Here is an 18,063-nt window from a genome sequence, read left to right as displayed (position 1 = left end):
TGGGTTTTTTGGTATTTTTAACAGTGTTGACTTAACAGTTTTTTAAGATTTAAGATTTTTACTTTGAATGGCGTCACGTAGATGCTGTCTCTTTTTTGGTTTGTTTTTTTCTTTTAAATGAAATCACATTTAGTTAGTTTTCCCGTCATCCTCACCTACCTTTCAGAACATATCTGTATCCCAAGAGATTTGATAGAGTTTCTCTTAGCAGGTAAGATGCTTGTGATAGAAAGGGTATGAGTGTCTAATATGTTGAAATTGCTTCCATTGTGTTTGCTATATGAATTTGCTAACATTGCAAATTATAGATTCTCTTTCACTACATCATAATTGCAACAAAAGCTAGCCTTATAGCTCTTCATATCACCTAAGCCAGAATTATTCCATAAGACCTAAAGTCACTATGGAAGTGTACAAATTGCTCAGAATATTATGAGTGAAATAAAATAAATGTTCCTGCCAACTCAGCAGTCAGAGAGATGCAGCAATCTGTCTTACTTTTCATGGAGTCAGTTTGCAACTTTGGCTTAAAAAAAGAAAAAAGTACAAAAATGCCCCCAAATACAGATTCTGACTGACGGACGTGAACGAAATAATGAAATACTTATTAGCAGTATCTAAGTCATCCTTCAGATAAGACAGATCTCTCATCATCTCTGTTTTAAAGGGAAATAATTCTAAAATAAAACTGAGTGAATGGTACTTTTAGTTAACTTCCAAAGGAACACAGTATTATTGTTTCCCTGTAGGAAAAATGCTCCCTTTAGGAGCATTTATATTCATGCTGGAAAAATTTGCTCTACAGATTACTCATGACTTGATCTCTTAAAGTAACAAATAAGAATCCTTTGTATAAACATAATTTCAAACCAGCTCTTCTCTACTAGCAAAAATGTTCTGTCTGGCTGAGATCAGGAGACTCTTCATATTAGATGTAATTGGTGGAAGAGGGCATAAGACTATGCTGACAAAGTACTGCGAGTGGGAGGAAAACGGTGGAAATATATTCAGAACTCTCAAGGCATTTAGAAGTGTTCTGAGTTTGATAGACCACTAGAAGTGCTGGGCGGACAGAAAAGATTTAAAAATTGAAGCCACATTTTATTCAGCTTAGGACCTTTTGAAGGTGTGTGTCAAGTCGAAATTTAAACAACTGAGTTTCTTTATCTTTGACCTTGTCTCGTTGAGCATTTCTTTCTACCATTCTATTTGCCATGATGCAGATTTTACTAAGGTGAAGAGGAGTATGCCTGATTGTTTTGTAGTAAGTGATGTCATATTTTGTAACATTCATCTTGTAAGAACTATGCTGAGGCTGTACAGTATACATGTCTAAAATCATGAATTCTGGAGTAGGTGTTTTTGTCTGTTGTCTTTATTTTGGGAATTACTGTATCTGAATTTAAAGTGAATTGCTGTAGGTTGGGCTTTGTCTTTTTTTGCTTGCTTAGTGCCTGAAGTGTTCTCTCTAGTTCAACAGAGGACTATGAACAACTGAACTAAGATATCAAACTTCATATTTTGCTGTGCTACATTTTGTGAGACAATGGACAATTCAGTTATCACCATAGCTTCATTCTCTGAAGTTCCCTGTCTCCCTCCGATTCTGGAGGAGGATACAGAGATTAATTTATTGTAGGTTCTTAACTTAGATTCTTAACTATAGATGTATCTCACTTCATCATGCCAGTTTTCCACATTATAAAATTGAGGAAAATAACAATGTTCTACCTTCTACAAAATATGAAGGTAGATTGCAAATATTTTGATATTTTTAGATCATATGATACCTGAAATGGAAACCACTTTCAAATTAGCCAAACTTTGTTATATTATGATCTTTTCAGGTGCTTCAAAAACAGAATTGTTGTGTGGATCCCCTTCTTCACCCAGCACTGCCAAACATGCTGGTAGATTAAATCAGGTAAACAAGCATCCCTTTTCTTTGATCTTTTCCTCTTTAAATGTTCTAAAGTCCATATAAAGTAATAAAAAATAGCTTTACTTAAGCTTTCAAGGAACACCTGTTTTTTTTTATTGTAGAATGACATAATTCAATTTTTTTTGTTCATCAATGTGTATGTGTTGTTTATAGGGAGTGCTTATACATGAGGAAAAAAAGAAACAAAAAGGAAAAGTATTTTTGAGTCCCCAATCAGGTTTGTATACCTTCATTTCAATTCAGAAATTCTGCATAAAAGCATGTATTTTTAACTTGTTTTCTCCATCAGTCCTTATGGGAACTCTGCCTAACTTACTGAACACAGCAGCAGTCCAGACAGGTTGCTAGGTAATTCTGAACTGAAGCCACATTGTTTCTACTGGAAAAGTGTGAAATTTTGCAGTTTTGTTTTGGAAGCAAAACTTAGGCAGTCAGTTCTGTGCATTTTTTCTTTTAAGTCAGGTAGATTTCTTTTTTAGAAGGTTATGGTTGGTTTTTGTCAATCTCTGTCCTCTCTCCTGTTTCGGCATACATGGGGTTCTGCTTTTCCTCAGTAACGACATGTGGAGCGCTTTCTTGTGATGCATGGTTACAAATGCAGCTTCCTTACAGTAATTTCACACATTTATTAATAGGTACAATGAAGATTTTAAAAGCAACTGCTTTTTTTAAAAACTTTGAGCTTCTAGTGCAACTCTGCAAACCTTTTAGCAGCTTGGTTTTTTTTCCAATATAATACATAAATCTCTGCTGGGGCACCTGAAGGGGAACCTAAACAGTCTTTACAAACTTTGGAAAACTAAACTGCAATTAAATATCTCAAATTAAATATCTCAGTTTTGTTGGGAAAACACAGTATTTTCTGTTTTCATTGCAAGGCTTTTTCAAATCTAAGTTTAGGGATTTTAGTGATTTGTTTGGTTGTGATTGTTTAGTGGAAAAAAGTGCTAGTTTTCAATTTTGTAGTTTAATATTTCCTACTGTCCTCCAGCAGGTAATGATCTAAAGTTGATCTGTGTGTGCTTTCATTATAGTTTGACTTAACAGTAATTTTTTCTGTCTGATTGTTTCAGTTGTCTCATGTCTTGTTGTCTTTTTTTTTTTTTTTAAACCTTTAAAAAGTGTGATGCTTTCTTCTTCCCAATCTCAGGCAGCCTTTCCAATAAATACCTGACTCAAGGAAAAGCCTCACAGAAGAGGACCCAACAAGAATTATGACGGGTATTAAGCACTGTTAAATGGCAATACAGGCCCTTCATTCATTTAAAAAATTTTTCTTTGGCTAAAGCATCTGGGTTCACAGGACAGCAGCACAGACAACCTTTGACTTAAATTTAATGAAATATGGGTGGTTTATTTTACATTGCTAGTACAAGCAACTGTGGATTTTAGTACAGGCCCCTGCTCTTAACTAGGTTGTTTGAGCATTTTAATAGAAAGCCATGAATTTTTGCATTTGTTCTCCAGCTAAATCATATAGGAAAGGGCAGGTACTAAAAATGGATCTTTTTCAAGGTTTTGTTGTTCCATCTGACCATTTTAAAATGCGCTAAAATGGTGTGCAAGCCAAATACATTGTATTTTCTTCAGAAATTGATTTTTTGAAGGAGCAAATAATATTTATTAATGTTGATTGTTTGACTGAATCCATATGTGAAAGTGTTTGAAATGTTTGTAGACTGCTACTTTTTTTTTTCCTGTAGAGGACTGAAAACATAGGACACTAGTAAACATATGTAAAAAAATCTCGGACAAGCAGTGCCATTGAGATTTCTCGTTCTTTTTCTGTTCTGTGATTTTGTGGCAGTTCATTTGCTGCTGTGCTTGTGTACAAAAAGAATGAAAGACTAAGAAACAGGTCAGTCCTGTTTGATGCTGCTAAGAATCTTTTTCAAGACCTTGGGGATACAGACAAAAATGCTTTAAGAAATAGAGGTTAGAGGTTTTATATTTGGCAACTGGGGAAAACACATGTCCATTTTCATAGAATGTGAAGGGGATCCTTGTGCCAGCCAGGAGTTTAATTAGTGGTATGAACTTGAGCTTTACTTGAAGTCCTTCCAGAGCTGGTAATACACCGTCTTATCTTGTTCAGAAAAGAATTAGTTACATGGCAAAATTGAAACCACTGTTATTTATGATTTTGAAATAAATTTAAAAAAAAAAATCAGACTTAAGTTTCTGTATTTCTCCTTAGGTTGTAATTTTCAGTAATCCTGACTTAAGTGTAGAATTAATGACAACTTATTAGAATTATCTGGTTTTATAAATGTTTAATTTTCTTTCTTACTCATCTATTTTTATTAAAGTTGAAAGCTAGAACTGCCAAAGTGGTCTTAGGGAACTGGGATCCTAACTCCTGTTTTGGTTTTCATCCATCTGTAGCCAGCTATCTGTAAACTTTTAGATGTGCAACATCTGCAAAAAATTTCTTTTGTATTCTTTCCTCAACATATTCTCAAGCAAAATATTAGCGAGCAGCAAACAGAAAATAATTCCAACTTTTCCTTCTATAGCATATTTCATTATATGAAATTAAGCCAGTTTTTCCCTTAAAAGTAAGTTAATTCTTGTAGTTTTTCATTCATATTCCCCCCAAAAAAGAAAGGCTGACATGCCTTGTGTATGCCTTATTTAGCCCTCTATTCAGAGTTACTTTCAGTTTTGCTGATGGGGAATGACGTGTGTAAGCCTCTAAGGGACTGTGGCATAATCTCAAAGATAGAAGTTATTGTAAAAAAAAAAATAAAATAAAAATCGGATTTATGCATACTCGCTCTCTTCCGTTTGTGATATTTTGTAGTTTAGCGGTGAAGTCTTCAACTGTGAAATTTCTAAACTCACATCTGAATGAAAACTCATTCTGCAGATCCACCAACCTTCCCACTTTGAAGCTGCTGCTTCCTTATGCAACTACAAATTCTATATAGTTACTAATCTCATAGCCCTTAAATAAACTCCCCAAACTTGGGTTATATATTACAAGCATTAAAACAGTAACAAATAAATCCTTTGTTTATTTAAATAGTAGTCAAAGAGCACAGTCATAACTTACAGAATGATATGTGTCACAGAAAAAACACAGTTGAGGAGGCATACATATCTGCTGGATTAAGTTGTAAAATTTAGGAAGTGGACTGAAAATTAAAATTGAAGAAAAGTAAGTTCTTCATAACAATTCTTGATATCCAAGATCCTGCTTGCCTTATGGGAGTATGTTCTTAAGGAAAAAACTTTCCACATACAAAGAAAAACGCTGCAAGGACACACTGCATTAATAAAAAGTGTTGAGAAAAAGAACAGTATCAAAAGTAATCGTAGTAAACTAAAATAACAGTTTACAACTAAATTCATTTTAATAAAATGTAATAATAAATACTAATAAATTAATAGTTTAAAAGACTTCTTCTGAACCACCTGTATACTCAGTCCCTCTAACGATATGGAGGGGCACTGAGTTGATAGCCCTGTTTATTTGTGCTGCTTTTTTTAATTTAAAAAAAAAGTGCTATTGATATATTTCACAGGAATTTCACATGCTTTTGATGTTTCTGTTTCCAAAGTTGGAAAACGTCTTGTGCTATGAGTAGTTATCAGTGTTGAAAAAGGAGAAGGATGAAATTCTGTTTTGGAGATGCAGCACAATTAACTGTCTGTCTTAAACAGGCAATTTCCATTAGCTCTGTAACTACTAGATTAACACAGATCCATATCCCCTAATTTTATTGTTCTTGTGAGATTTGTTTCATAGCTATATTTAAAACTGGTTTCTCATCCATTAAAAAATTTAAATAAATCTATTTAATACACAATGATTTCTTTCATAAACCTCATCACATTTTTATAAGAACTGCAGAAGCCGCATATACAAATTTTCTTCACTACTAACTTCTTCAGGCCTGAAACTTAGAATGGGAGGTGGCTAGCAAAGAAAATATTTCCTTTTTTCCTATATTGATAAAAGTTATCAATAATATTTCTTGTTATTCACTTGAACTACTTAGATTTTAATACTGACTTTTGTCTTCTTTTGGTAATGTATTGAAGATGAAAAGCACCTCAGAAAAAGGCTGTTGTTCTAGCCCATGCTTGGTATTTCATGCTGAGATTCATTCAGCTGACAAGTGACTAAAGAGGGATGGTTGGAAGCATCCTAAGAAGTACAAGAAGGTAAAGCTCTATATGCCTGCATGGTAGACTGTGAATGACAAAGAAGGTATTAGTTGCATTCATCCACAAGCTTCCCCTCTCCGAGCATGCGTATTACTGACATCAGCTTCAGGCTGATAGTGCATTTAAGCCCCTCCACTCGTAAGTGGGTGTGTTTTAGTTGAGGATGTGTGCTCAAGTTGCATGAATTGTGTGTGAAAGACACATTTTGTGTTGCTAAAGGAAAAACACAACTTTTTTCATACACTTGCTATCTTTATATTTGAGGGAGAAGTACTGTACCTCTTTAAAGAGTAGTGGCGTAATTATGTACATCAACAGGATCTATGTTTACTATTAAGCTCCTCAAAACAGATAAGCCCAGAATCAGGCACCCAAAGAGATGTGGTGATGAAATGCGCACATGTTGCTCATGCTTGGACTTTGTAAATGCAGGTTTAAAGGATTATTTAGCATATTTCAGGATGCTGTCAGAGGAAATAAAAAATGGGTACTTGTTTTCCTTCTGGCATAGCCATCATTCAATTTCTGTTGATAGAATCATAAAATCATTAAGGTTGGAACAGACCTTTAAGGTCAAGTCCAGCCATCAACCCGACACCACCAAGCCCACTAAACCATGTTCCAAAGTGTCGTATCTACACGTTTTTTGAACACCTCCAGAGATGGTGACTCCACCATCTCCCTGGGCAGCCTATTGCAATGTTTGACCACTCTCTCAGTGAAGAAATTTTTCCTAATATCCAGTCTAAACCTGCCCTGGTACAACTTGAGGCCATTTCCTCTTGTTCTATTGCTAGTTACTTGGGAGAAGAGACCAACATCCACCTCAACACAACCTCCTTTTAGGTAGTTGTAGAGAGTGATAAGGTCTTCCCTCAGCCTCCTCTGCTCCCAACTGAACGACCTCAGTTCCCTCAGCCGCTCCTCATAAGACTTGTGCTCCAGATCCCTCACCAGCTTCGATGCCCTTCTCTGGACACGCTCCAGCACCTCAGCATCCTTCTTGTAGCGAGGGGCCCAAAACTGAACACAGGATTTGAGGCGCGGCCTCACCAGTGCTGTATGTGAGTATTAAAAGTATTTTAAACTAATGGGATTAGTCTTCCTGGGCCGAGGCTTGTCAGCGTTTCTCACAAGCACCCAGAAGTCACCCCAGCACACCTCCCCGAGCTGCCTCAAGCAGTTTGGGAATGGCAGTGCAGTCCTCCCAGGAGCATCCAAGCTGTCTTCGCAAGACAACTGTGTGCCAGCCAGGCGTTGAGAAGAGCAGCTGGGCTCTGACCACCGCACAGCCCTCACCTGGCCCCTGTTGGGCTTCAGCCCAGAGGGAAGGGGGGGAAGCTGGCGAGTAAGGGGGCACACAGGGTGTGTTACCCATGACAGAGCATGCCAGTCACCGTCTCCGGCTTCTGCGTGCTGCGCCAAGGGCTTTTGTCTGCACTGGGTCACTCCACACCTGAGTTTTGCCAGCGGTGCCAACGCTTCCTATTGAATCGCCTTATGCAAATTTGTTTTAAAACGCTTGTCTGCGTGACTACCAATAAATACTCATGTTCCTTGCCTGTATTTCTTGTAGATGGGGACTGTGCCCTCATGGGCCTCCGTGCTGCCAACAGACAGCCGTTTCCCTGCCGCCTCCCCGGGCAGCCGGCAGGGCCTGGGGGGAAGGGCCTCCTGCTGCCGCTTATCTCTGCGAACAGCCCTTCCCGCTGCCGGGGGCGGGCCGCGCTCCCCGCGCCAGCAGCCGCCGCAGCCGACGACCGCGGCTCTGCCGGGCGGGGTGCTGGCGAAGGAGGCGGAACCGCCGCTGCCTGCCGATCACAGCCCGCTGCCCAATAGGAGCAGGCGCCGGCATGGCGCCGTGCGCCTTGGCGTCACGACGTGACGTCAGCGGTGCCCATGGCCGAGGGCAGAGGACGGGGCCGAGCGGGGCGATGGCCTCGTCGGTGGTGAGGGCCACCGTGCGTGCCGTCAGCAAGCGGAAGATCCAGGCTACGCGCGCCGCCCTCACTCTGGTCAGTGCCGCGCTGCCGCGGGCGGGGAGCGCGGGGCCCGCCGTGGCCCGCGCCTCCTCACGGGAGCGAGAACCGCTCCGCGGGCCGGGCCGGGCCAAGCCGGGCCTCCCCCGGCGCTCCGCCGACCCTCCGGCCGCCCCGGGGCCGCCGGTGGCAGGGGGGCGGCAGGAGGACAGGCCGCCCAGCCTCGTCTGCCTGGCCGGCGGCGCTGCCCGCCCGAGCGGGCAGCGGGCCAGGCGCCGCTGCGTCGGGCCGTGGCGGGGGTGGGGCTCGCCCGGGACAGTGTCGCGGCCGGGGGCCGTCGCCGCTAAACCCTCGGAGGGCGCCAGCTGTGCACCCTGGGGCGGGTTACGGGGAGGCTGGAGGGGTCTCGTCCCTTTGGAGAGCTCACTGGGCGGAGCCGCGACTCCTTTGCTGGTCCCGCTGCGAGGAAGGTCCTGTGCCTCTCCGCTCCGTGCGCAGGCAGCCTGTGCAGAAACCAGGATGGCGGAGGGCAGCCAGCAAGAGAAGGGGGGGATCAGTGCGGTCGAAGAAGTGTATTTATTTAAAAAAAAAAAAAGGCATTATCTACAGAATCTGACGTATAGGTCAGCAGCGTATCCTTTTGTTAATTGAGGAAGTGCTTTTGCTGCTGGCGGCAGGACGGGGGAGGCTGTACTGTTGAGAGGGGCTGCAGCAGAGCAAGGTGCAGCCCCTTCCCTGCAGAGGCAGATGAAGTGCGTGTAGTTCAGTCATTTGTCAGAGCAGGTACTTCCCGTTCAGCAGTGATTCTGTAACAAATGAAGATTAATAGCGGTAACTGGAAAACGTTTTCTGCCGTTTGCTTTGTGTCCTTAAGTCTGCTCGTGGTGAGAACTTCATGTTACTAATGCCTTTCTGTTTCTCACTTAGAAACTTGTAACCATGTAATGGAAAATTTTATGTTTGTGTTGTCTTCTTGCATTTCTGCAACAACTAGATCTGCATGAACAGTGAATATACGTGCTGTAAAGTGGCAGTTCCTGTCTAGGTTAGTGGGAAGAGAGAAGCAGGTTATAAACACTGCTGTGCCTAGTTGATTTTTGTCTGTAATGTTTATGTGACAGAAGTTTCACCTGAGCAGAACTACTTAATTGGATTGTGGTAGTGATTGGGGGGGGCGGGGGGACACCCACACACCTTAATTTTGAGCTGTCTGTTTGCTGGCAGTGTGGGTGAGGAGGGGAGCAAAAAGGTATTGTGTTCTGCATGGATTAGATAGAGCAATCATATGTTTTACAGTAGATTATTACTATCTTCAGATCAGACATCCGTTTCAAGTGTAACACAGGCTAATCAGTACTGACAGGTGGCTGATGCTGAAGGTGGACTGCGCAGATATGAGACTAATTCAAACGAAGAAGGTTTGAGTGCATGGAGTTGGAATAGAAACTTTTTATAGTACGACTAAGTACAATGCATGCTTTAATATGTGTAAGCACTCACTGCAAATGAACAAACAAACAAAACATTTCAAATTGAGGTATATGTTTTTGTTTTTCAGACCCCATCAGCTGTTCAGAAGATAAAACAGCTTCTCAAAGATAAACCTGAGCATGTAAGTATAAACAGGGCCAACCTGTAGATTGTGCTAAGGTATTAGCACAGCTCATGATTGCAAAGCATTTCTGGCTAACTTAAAAATTTGAAATAAACACTGAGGTGTTTATTAGAGATGTTGGCATTTTTTTCTGGAGAGGAATGTGTAAGCTTGTTTATATTTCAAGCTGCATTTCTTATGAAATGCAGGAAATAACTGACTGTAATGACATTTTACTGTACAGTTACTTTTGAGATGGATAAAGGTGAAAAAAATTTAAGCTTCAAAATATATTTTGCTATATTTTAATGAAGTCTTTTAATATGGCTTTTGTGCATTAACCCCAGCCAGCAACTAAGCATCACACAGCTGATCGCTCATTCCCCCACCATGGGATGGGGGCAAGAATCGGACAAGTGGAAGTGAGAAAACTCATGGATTGAGGTAGAGACAGTTTAATAGGGAAAGCAAAAATTGCACATGAAAGCAAAGCAAAACAAGGAATTCATTCACCACTTCCTGTTGGCAGGCAGGTGTTCATCCATCTCGAGGGAAGCAGGGCTGCATCACACTTAATGGTTACTTGGGAAGACAAATGCCATAAGAGGTTGCCCAGCAAGGTGGCAGATGCCTCATCCCTGGAAACATTCCGGGTCAGGCTGGACGGGGCTCTGAGTAACCTGATCTAGTTGAAGATGTCCCTGCTCATTGCAGGGGGGTTGGACTAGATGACCTTAAAGATCCCTTCCAACGCAAAGATTCTATCATTCTATGATAACTCTGAATGTGTGTTGTGTACCCCCACCCTCGCTGCTTCTTCTTCCCCCCAGCTTTATATACTGAGCATGACATCATGTGGTATAGAATATCCCTTTGGCCAGCCTGGGTCAGCTGTCCCAGCTGTGTCCCCTCCCAGCTTCCTGTGTACCTCCAGCCTTCCCGCTGGCAGGCCAGCATAAAAAGCCAGTCCCTGACTGCTTAGCGATAACCCAAAACATCAGCACGTTATCAACATTTTTTCATCCCAAATGCACATAGCCTCATACTAGTTTCTGTGAAGAAACTGAACTGTATCCCAGCTGAAACCAGGACAGTGGCATAGTGGTGACTTCCAGTAGGGAAAGAGATCTTCAACTGTTGATACTAAGTCATTTTTAATTAAGTTCTTATAGGAATTCTCATTGTGAAGTTTATAATAATACCTATGGGAAAACATCTAATTCATAGGAAACTTGCAGACAGAGTATTTTTTTAATATTTAATATATTTATTTTTTAAGTAATCAACATTTCTCCAAATAAGTGATTGAGCTTGTCATGTTTTCTTCTTGGGGAAGAACACCCAGAGTCTTGCTTTCTAACCATTATAAAAACAAGCATTAGATTTTCTTCTTTACAGTAAGTGTTATTTCAAGAATAATATTTCTCTCTTAACTTTCATAGAAGGTCCATTGTTTCTTTTGCTTCCTGCACACCTGCAACTAACTAGACTCTTTGTTCTAATGTTTTCAACCTTCCTGAGGAAGCCCTAAGCCTACTGCTTAGCTGGTCAGTCATCCCCTTGCTATAAATGGTGTTTACATTTTCCAGCCTATTACTTGTAGCAGTTACTGTAGAGAAAGGTATTTAGTCTGAAAAGATCAAAAGGTGTTTGACTGAGATCCCACTTGGTGACAAGTGTTATGTTTTGATGCATTTTATTGTAACATTGATCACAGAGATAGACAATATAATTTTCCTCTTCAGTTATGAAGTATTGGTGTGTGGTACAGATACATTCAAAAGATTATTGTGCACAAATAGTCTTCTGTTTCTTTAAAAACTTTTCTCAGGTTTTACCTTATATGGATGCACTTTTTGCCAGACTTGTTGGATACTGTGAATGTTACAAACATGTTGACTAGGTTGGCTTTTAAGGCCCACTAAAACTGTAAGCAAACAAATATTCTTGATTTAAGGAGCAGATTGCTTTTTAAGTGAGACTGGCAGTAGAGGAAATGAAGAAATCAAAGTACATTTTTCACAGCTTTGGTTTGAAGTAGGTTTTCTGATGATGTCATTACAAGAGTTTGTTGAAAATCTAGTAACTGCCTTTGTCTTGGCTTCACAATTCATAATTACATTACTGTCAATAGTCTTAACATAGTGCCTGAATTAGCATCTGAGTAAACTTCAGTTTGAAGTCAGAAAAATAGCCATCTTTGAAATTTGACTGTCTTTATGAGACCAGGCACCTACAGGAGTGCCAACGGTTTATTACTTCAAAACCTTAACATACTTCAGGGCTTGATCCGCAGCAGCAAACATCTGATGTTTGCTTTTACCTTAGCGGTCAATTTTGTAAAAAGAAAAAAAATGTTACCTCTTAATCCATTAAGCTAATTCAGTTCCGCTTTGAGGCAGTGGAGAATAATGCACATCAGCATTTTGTTGTTCTGCGTACTTTTTATCTTGGTGTTCCAGAATAAGTTTTTTTTTTAAAGTCATTAATGTGGAGTTGGGGTTTTTTTTTTTAATAGGTAGGCGTGAAAGTAGGTGTTCGTACAAGAGGATGCAATGGACTTTCTTACACGTTAGAATATACAAAATCAAAAGGAGACTCTGATGAAGAAGTAGTTCAAGACGGTGAGTTTCTGATGCAGCAGAGCAAACTTCCGTGGTGGTGGGGCAGAATAACCTATTACAGCTTTGACAAGGTACCGGTTAGAACTTGCTTGAAGTAACAAGTTATTAGCAAGAGGTCCTACCTGTTCTGTTATGGGAATTGTTGTCACCTTAGTTTCTGTTTTGAAGTAAGCAGTTAGTTAAAATCTGCAGCTTTGCAGTCTCTGCTTCAGAGACTACCAGAATAGTCTAGTCCATTATTCATGTATTTGGAGGTGGCTAATAGCAGATATTTAGAGGAAAAGTATAGATCAATGCATATATGAAGGAATACTTTATCAGCATACCTAAGCCAAGGCTTGGCAAAGTAAAGATTTTATTTGCAAGGGGTTTTACCAGTTATCTTCTCTAACTTCCAATTCTTCATTGATTTGTAATCTGTTTTTAACCTCTTTATGCTTTTGACCTTTACATTAGTTTGTTACAATGGTGACTTATCACCTTTAAATTAAGAGTATTTTAAAAATTGTTTTCATATGCTGGTATTTAAGCTTTCTGTCTGACAGTTTCATTGAGCATCCCATGACAGATCTATTGTTAAAATTCTTGTTGTGGTTTAACCCTAGCTGGCAGCTAAGTCCCACATAGCCAGTCACTTACTCCTCTATGGTGGGATGGGGAGGAGAATCAGAATGGAAAAAGTGAGAAAACTCATGGGTTGAGATAAAGATACTTTAATGGGTAAAACAAAAGTGAAATAGGGAATTCATTCACCACTTCCCATTGGCAGGCAGGTGTTCAGCCATTTCCGGGAAAGCAGGGCTTCATCATGCCCAACAGTTACTTGGGAAGACAAACACTATCACTCCGAACATCCCTCCCAGCTTTTATTACTGAGCATGACATCATATGGTGTGGAATATCCCTCTGGTCAGGTGGCATCAGCTGTTCCAGCTGTGTCCCTTCCCAACTTCTTGTGCACCCCAGCCTCCTCGCTGGTGGGGTGGTGTGAGAAGCAGAGAAGGTTTTGACTGTGTGTAAGCACTGCTCAGCAATAATGATAACACCCCTGGGTTATCAACACAGTTTCCAGCACAAATCGAAAACATAGCTTCATACTAGCTACTATGAAGAAAATTAGCTCTATGCCAGCCAAAACCAGTGGAGTTCTATACATTTTTCCAATTTCTGTATAAATTTTTGTCAGTGGTCTTTTTGTCAACTATGTTTTTTTTACAGAAATATAATAGTGTTTGTTTTGATTTCTGTTCTTTTTCTAAAAGTTCCTAAAATTCCTTTTATAGGAGTGGTTTCAGGGGGGTTTTTTTAGGCATTAGTGGACTCTTATATCATGTTCAGGAATATTACTTTTAATTTGGTGGCAAAGAGATTTATATTTAAGTGGGATATCATAATTATTTTCTTACAGAAGCTATGCTGCTAGGCAGAGCCCATCTTCCAGCTGTCTTCAAAATACCTGTGACCAACTCATAAATTTTATTCTCTTAAACAGAGTTAGTTAGAACTTCAGCAAATTATTAAATTGAACCAGGGTATGTGAGATAGGGACTGCCATCTTATTCTGCAGGTGCCTCTTGATTTCAGGTTCAGCTGGCTTCTGTAGTTAATCTCTTCTGCTTGACTCAGAGCTGCTTTAGCTTCACAGGGCTGAAAACACATTTTTCAGAAGGCATTTCCTGGTTTGGATCTTAAGGTAAAAGCAGTTTTTCTCAGTCAGGTCAGAGACTTTAAGTTCCAAAGCCAGACAGCATTTTAGGTGTGCTCTGTGTTTTCTGGTTGGTTTTGGTTGCTTCTAGACAGATTTCCAGTGAACGCTCTGACTTCATGTAGCTCTGTGCTCAGTGAGCTGGTGGCTTTGGATGCCAGCACAAATTCTCTGGCTTTTAGGTAGTAAGTGACTGCTTCAGGGATCAGGTCCATAAACTCTTTCAGTAGGTCTAGCCTTCACTGTCAGTGGCTGTCCAAATTGGCCCCAAAGATGTATAAATTCAACTCAGTTGTCCACAGACTTGAGTTGTGTTAGTAGTATGTTTTGTCTCAATGTTTACTATGATAAAACAGCTTTCCAGCACTCTCCTATATAACTGAATGAGTTCTTGTTGCTGTTTACGGATACAATTTTACACTTTAATTTTTGTTATTTCCTAGTCTGTGGACTGCTAAAGCAGTCCACTTGCACCTTTCTGTCAGATTTGCAGTTTCAAAGTTCAGTAACTCCCTGGAGAGGCAGATACTTTGTATACTATAGAAAAGGGAACGCTTTCTAGTTCCTAAGGTGCACTACAAATTCTTAATCCTTAAAGGTTGTGATATCTTTGAAAATTCACACATGTGCCTTATTATAGGATTCCGTATTGCAAATAGTTAATGTAGTCCTAATAGTTTTGGTAGAGCAAAAATAATAATTTTGAGAGAGGAATATTTGGTTTTTCAAGGTTTTTGGGCATCTTGTTGGATGCATAGGCTTTAAGAATGGTAGGAAATGGGCTACTGACTCTAAGGTGTGGGAATTAAGTGTAGAAGCTGAGATTTGTTCACAAAGTTCTACAGCTTATTTCTTTGGGTATCATGTTTTTAAATCCATCATCACCCCACCCCGGCCAAATACATACATTCATGTATAACATGCAAATAACAATGGTAGACTGTTGCTGGAGTTTTATAGGTAGAATAAAATCAGTGATGAAAGTTAGGACAGGGAAACCAAGTTATACTGGTGGTCTTCTATTTAGCTTCCATTTTCTGTCACTGGTCAAAATGGAATTTCAAAGTGAATGATGATTTTGCTGTATGTAATTTGTTGTTGTTGTTGTCTTCAAGGGGTTAGAGTGTTTATTGAGAAGAAGGCACAGCTGACACTTCTAGGAACTGAAATGGACTATGTAGAAGACAAACTGTCCAGTGAATTTGTCTTCAATAATCCAAACATCAAAGGAACATGTGGCTGTGGAGAAAGCTTTAACATCTGAAATCTCTGGACTACTTCTTTGACTTTTAAACACCTCAAAACACTTACTATTATGGCTTTCAGAAGCAAATGCATTTCCTTCAGGTTTATAGGCTGTGTAAAGTGTGGATACCATTAAGAAAAATAAATTGTTTTGAAAATGCAAATTGTGTGTTAAATTCCACCACTGATGTAATTATGCTGTAATTTGTCATGAACTGGGATCCAAAAGGTAAGAACAGCAACTGCAGTAGTAACATCTCTGTACTTTCACATGCCAAGGAAATAAAACCTCACTGTTCTTCTCTTCTGTCATTTTCTTTGTCCACTCCATTCACAATTTCCCATCCAAAACCCATTTGAAAGAATATATTGCCTGTGTGTTCTGCTTTGATGGAGGGGGAGGCGGGGGAGGGAACAAAACACTATTTATATGTGTTTGTTTATAAAGAATTATATACATAGGCACACAGCCCTCAGCCTCAGAGTTCCCTATGATTATGTAGATGCTTGCTTTGTGTTTGTAGTTTTCTGATGCTTTCATCTTTTTCTGTGTGGGTTTTCTGGTGGTTTATTTTCCCATAAATCCAGGGAAGTTCAAAAAGAAGTTCGTGTAGTAGTAGTTCCTGTAATGGTAGGCTACCATAGCACTGCTTGTAGAAATACTTCAAAATGGGCTAACCCAGTTTTAATTCTGTTCCTTGCTGAAGGCATGCTCTCTGCTGTACTTAGGCATTTTTAAGAACATGAAATTTATTCAGGCACTGGAGTACTAAAGCAGGATGAAACACACAGGCCTTGTTTCTCATTTTTCTGTCATTTATCTTTCTTGACTTAAATTGCAAAGTTGGTAAAACTGCCTCCTGATTCCTCGTGTTCACAAAATGTGCTGTCTGTGCACCAAAAGCTACGAACACTTTTGAGAGAGGAATCTTACACTCTTCTTTTTTTTTCGTAGTCATGTCTGCTACTAATTCTGTTACAGCTTGAACTGTGTAGGCACTAGGGTTTTTCAACAAAACATATGGTAACTTCTGTTTAACTCCTGTCTTGAGGTTAAATTTGAAAAACCCCTAGTATTTCGTAATTGTTTTAAATGACTCTAAACATTAATTAAGATAGTATGTTTATAGGAGGTCATTTTTTTTTCTTTGGAATTTAAACTTAACTTTCTCCTCATCAGAATTTTGTTTTTGTAAACCAGTGTCTTTTCAGGCTTTTAAAGTCTTCAGCACTCCTTCGCTGGTGCTCAGGCAGAAGTGCGAATGTCTCTCCAGGCCTTCCCAAAAGCTGGTATGAGAGAAGTACTGTTCCATCCTTTTATCTCTGTGTTTCCCTCTTTGTCCAAAGATGACATTGTGCAGCTAAGCTGCTCACTTGGGCAGAAGAGAAGGTGGCGTGTCTGCCTGGGCAAATGATCGGAAGAGCTGGTGGAAAGGGTGCAAATAAGAAGTAGGGGACAACAGGCACTGGGGTCTTGCAGTCAAGGACAAACAGGTGTTGAGATGGGAGTGAACAGAGAGCGTTAAGGCTGCATGTTGAAAATCCAGAGGTCACACTGATCTGGATAGTTGTACCCACGAGCCTGTCAGCAAGTTTGGAATAGTAATGTGCTGAAGGCATAGGGTTGCAGCTACATGTTTATCCATCTGGGAAAAGGTATAGAGGAAAGAATAAAAAGGAAAAAAAATAAAATAATTCTTGGCCTGTTTTATGTAGTGCACAGGAACAGAAGGTCAGAATTTACACACCTATAGTTAAATACTTGAATTTTGGTTGTATACTATATCATCTTTTGATCTAAAAACTATTTCCTTCAACAGTCAACTGTCGTACACAGTTACTATATATAGCAATTCAGGAATTACTGGCAATACCCTGGCTAGGTGCATTTATAGTCCTGTAAGTCTTTCAGTCTTGCCAAACAAAAAAATGTAGTTAATTTAATACAACTGCATTAATATGTCTAAAACTCCAAGCTAGAGGCATTTCTTCAGATTACGTTTCTCTGCTTCTTGCTAGAAGATAACACTTTGAATGTGGGAGTTCTGGTGGTTGCTAAGAGTGCTAGTACTAACTCATTTAACTTGTTTTGGTGTGTTTTGGGGCGGGGTTGTGTTTGGGGGTTTATTTAGACCTGTGGCACGTTACAGCAATCATTTCCGTGTGTTGTGTGTATATGCCTTGAATGAAAGTTTGCACTTACGTAGTCCTGTGAAATAATCCTATAAATTGTCACTTTACTAAGACCACTTAACGCACAATGTGTTAAACTTCTGTTCAAGTGCTATTTCCAGTTATGTAGGAACGTGATTTTGTTAATTGGTCCATGATAATTTTGTGCAATACTGTATGTAGAGTTCTCAGTTATAATAAATATTGCCTGTTGGTAAACATGAAATATTCCTACCTTAAATGATTCCGTTTACAATAATAACACTGGGGGAAGGGTGGGGAGAATAGGTTTGTATGCTGGGATTACAAAGTAGATACAATATTACTGTAAACTGGGTTAATATTTCTCAGAAATATTAAAACACTTCCAAATATTAACAGCATTGGAGTAGCATAGAAACATATGGCAAAAAAATAATTAGCTATGTATAGAAAGGTATTTACGCATACTGGAAGGGTGGGTTGTTAATGCATAAACTTTATTAAACTTCATGACACACCGTTCTCGGGGTAAAAATTGTAACAGGCAAGATGCGTATTTTGAAGTCTATGTGCCAAAAAGTCATCGTGGTATGCTTTAATGCAGGACAACAATTTTGATCAAAGTTAACAAGTTTTCATCAAAGTGT

The 18,063-nt window shown here is 39.7% G+C and overlaps 2 protein-coding genes across 2 annotated transcripts in view; both read left to right on the top strand.

Annotated features, from left to right (window-relative positions):
- The window catches only part of TUT7 (terminal uridylyl transferase 7), a gene marked incomplete at its 5' end in the record, with an annotated part of 30,914 nt that extends 27,608 nt beyond the window's left edge, over window positions 1–3,306 (top strand). Inside the window, 3 exons of the mRNA XM_082013304.1 lie at window positions 1,848–1,924; window positions 2,096–2,163; window positions 3,097–3,306. Coding sequence (XP_081869430.1) covers window positions 1,848–1,924; window positions 2,096–2,163; window positions 3,097–3,160 — 209 coding nt within the window. The 3' untranslated portion in view covers window positions 3,161–3,306. The remainder of the gene's footprint in view (window positions 1–1,847; window positions 1,925–2,095; window positions 2,164–3,096) is intronic.
- A 4,743-nt stretch (window positions 3,307–8,049) lies between these two features.
- ISCA1 (iron-sulfur cluster assembly 1) lies at window positions 8,050–15,377 on the top strand (the record flags this gene model as incomplete). Its single annotated transcript, XM_082013700.1, has 4 exons — window positions 8,050–8,130; window positions 9,653–9,706; window positions 12,207–12,312; window positions 15,133–15,377. 4 exons carry the CDS (start codon window positions 8,050–8,052, stop codon window positions 15,279–15,281), a joined length of 390 nt encoding a protein of 129 aa, XP_081869826.1. The 3' UTR covers window positions 15,282–15,377.
- Window positions 15,378–18,063: the final 2,686 nt, after the last annotated feature.

The sequence above is a fragment of the Phaethon aethereus genome (genome assembly GCF_964289735.1).
Source record: "Phaethon aethereus genome assembly, chromosome: Z".
NCBI classification, from domain to species: Eukaryota; Metazoa; Chordata; class Aves; order Phaethontiformes; family Phaethontidae; genus Phaethon; species Phaethon aethereus.
Note: the sequence above shows the minus strand (reverse complement) of the source record. Positions and strands in the feature narration are given on the sequence as shown.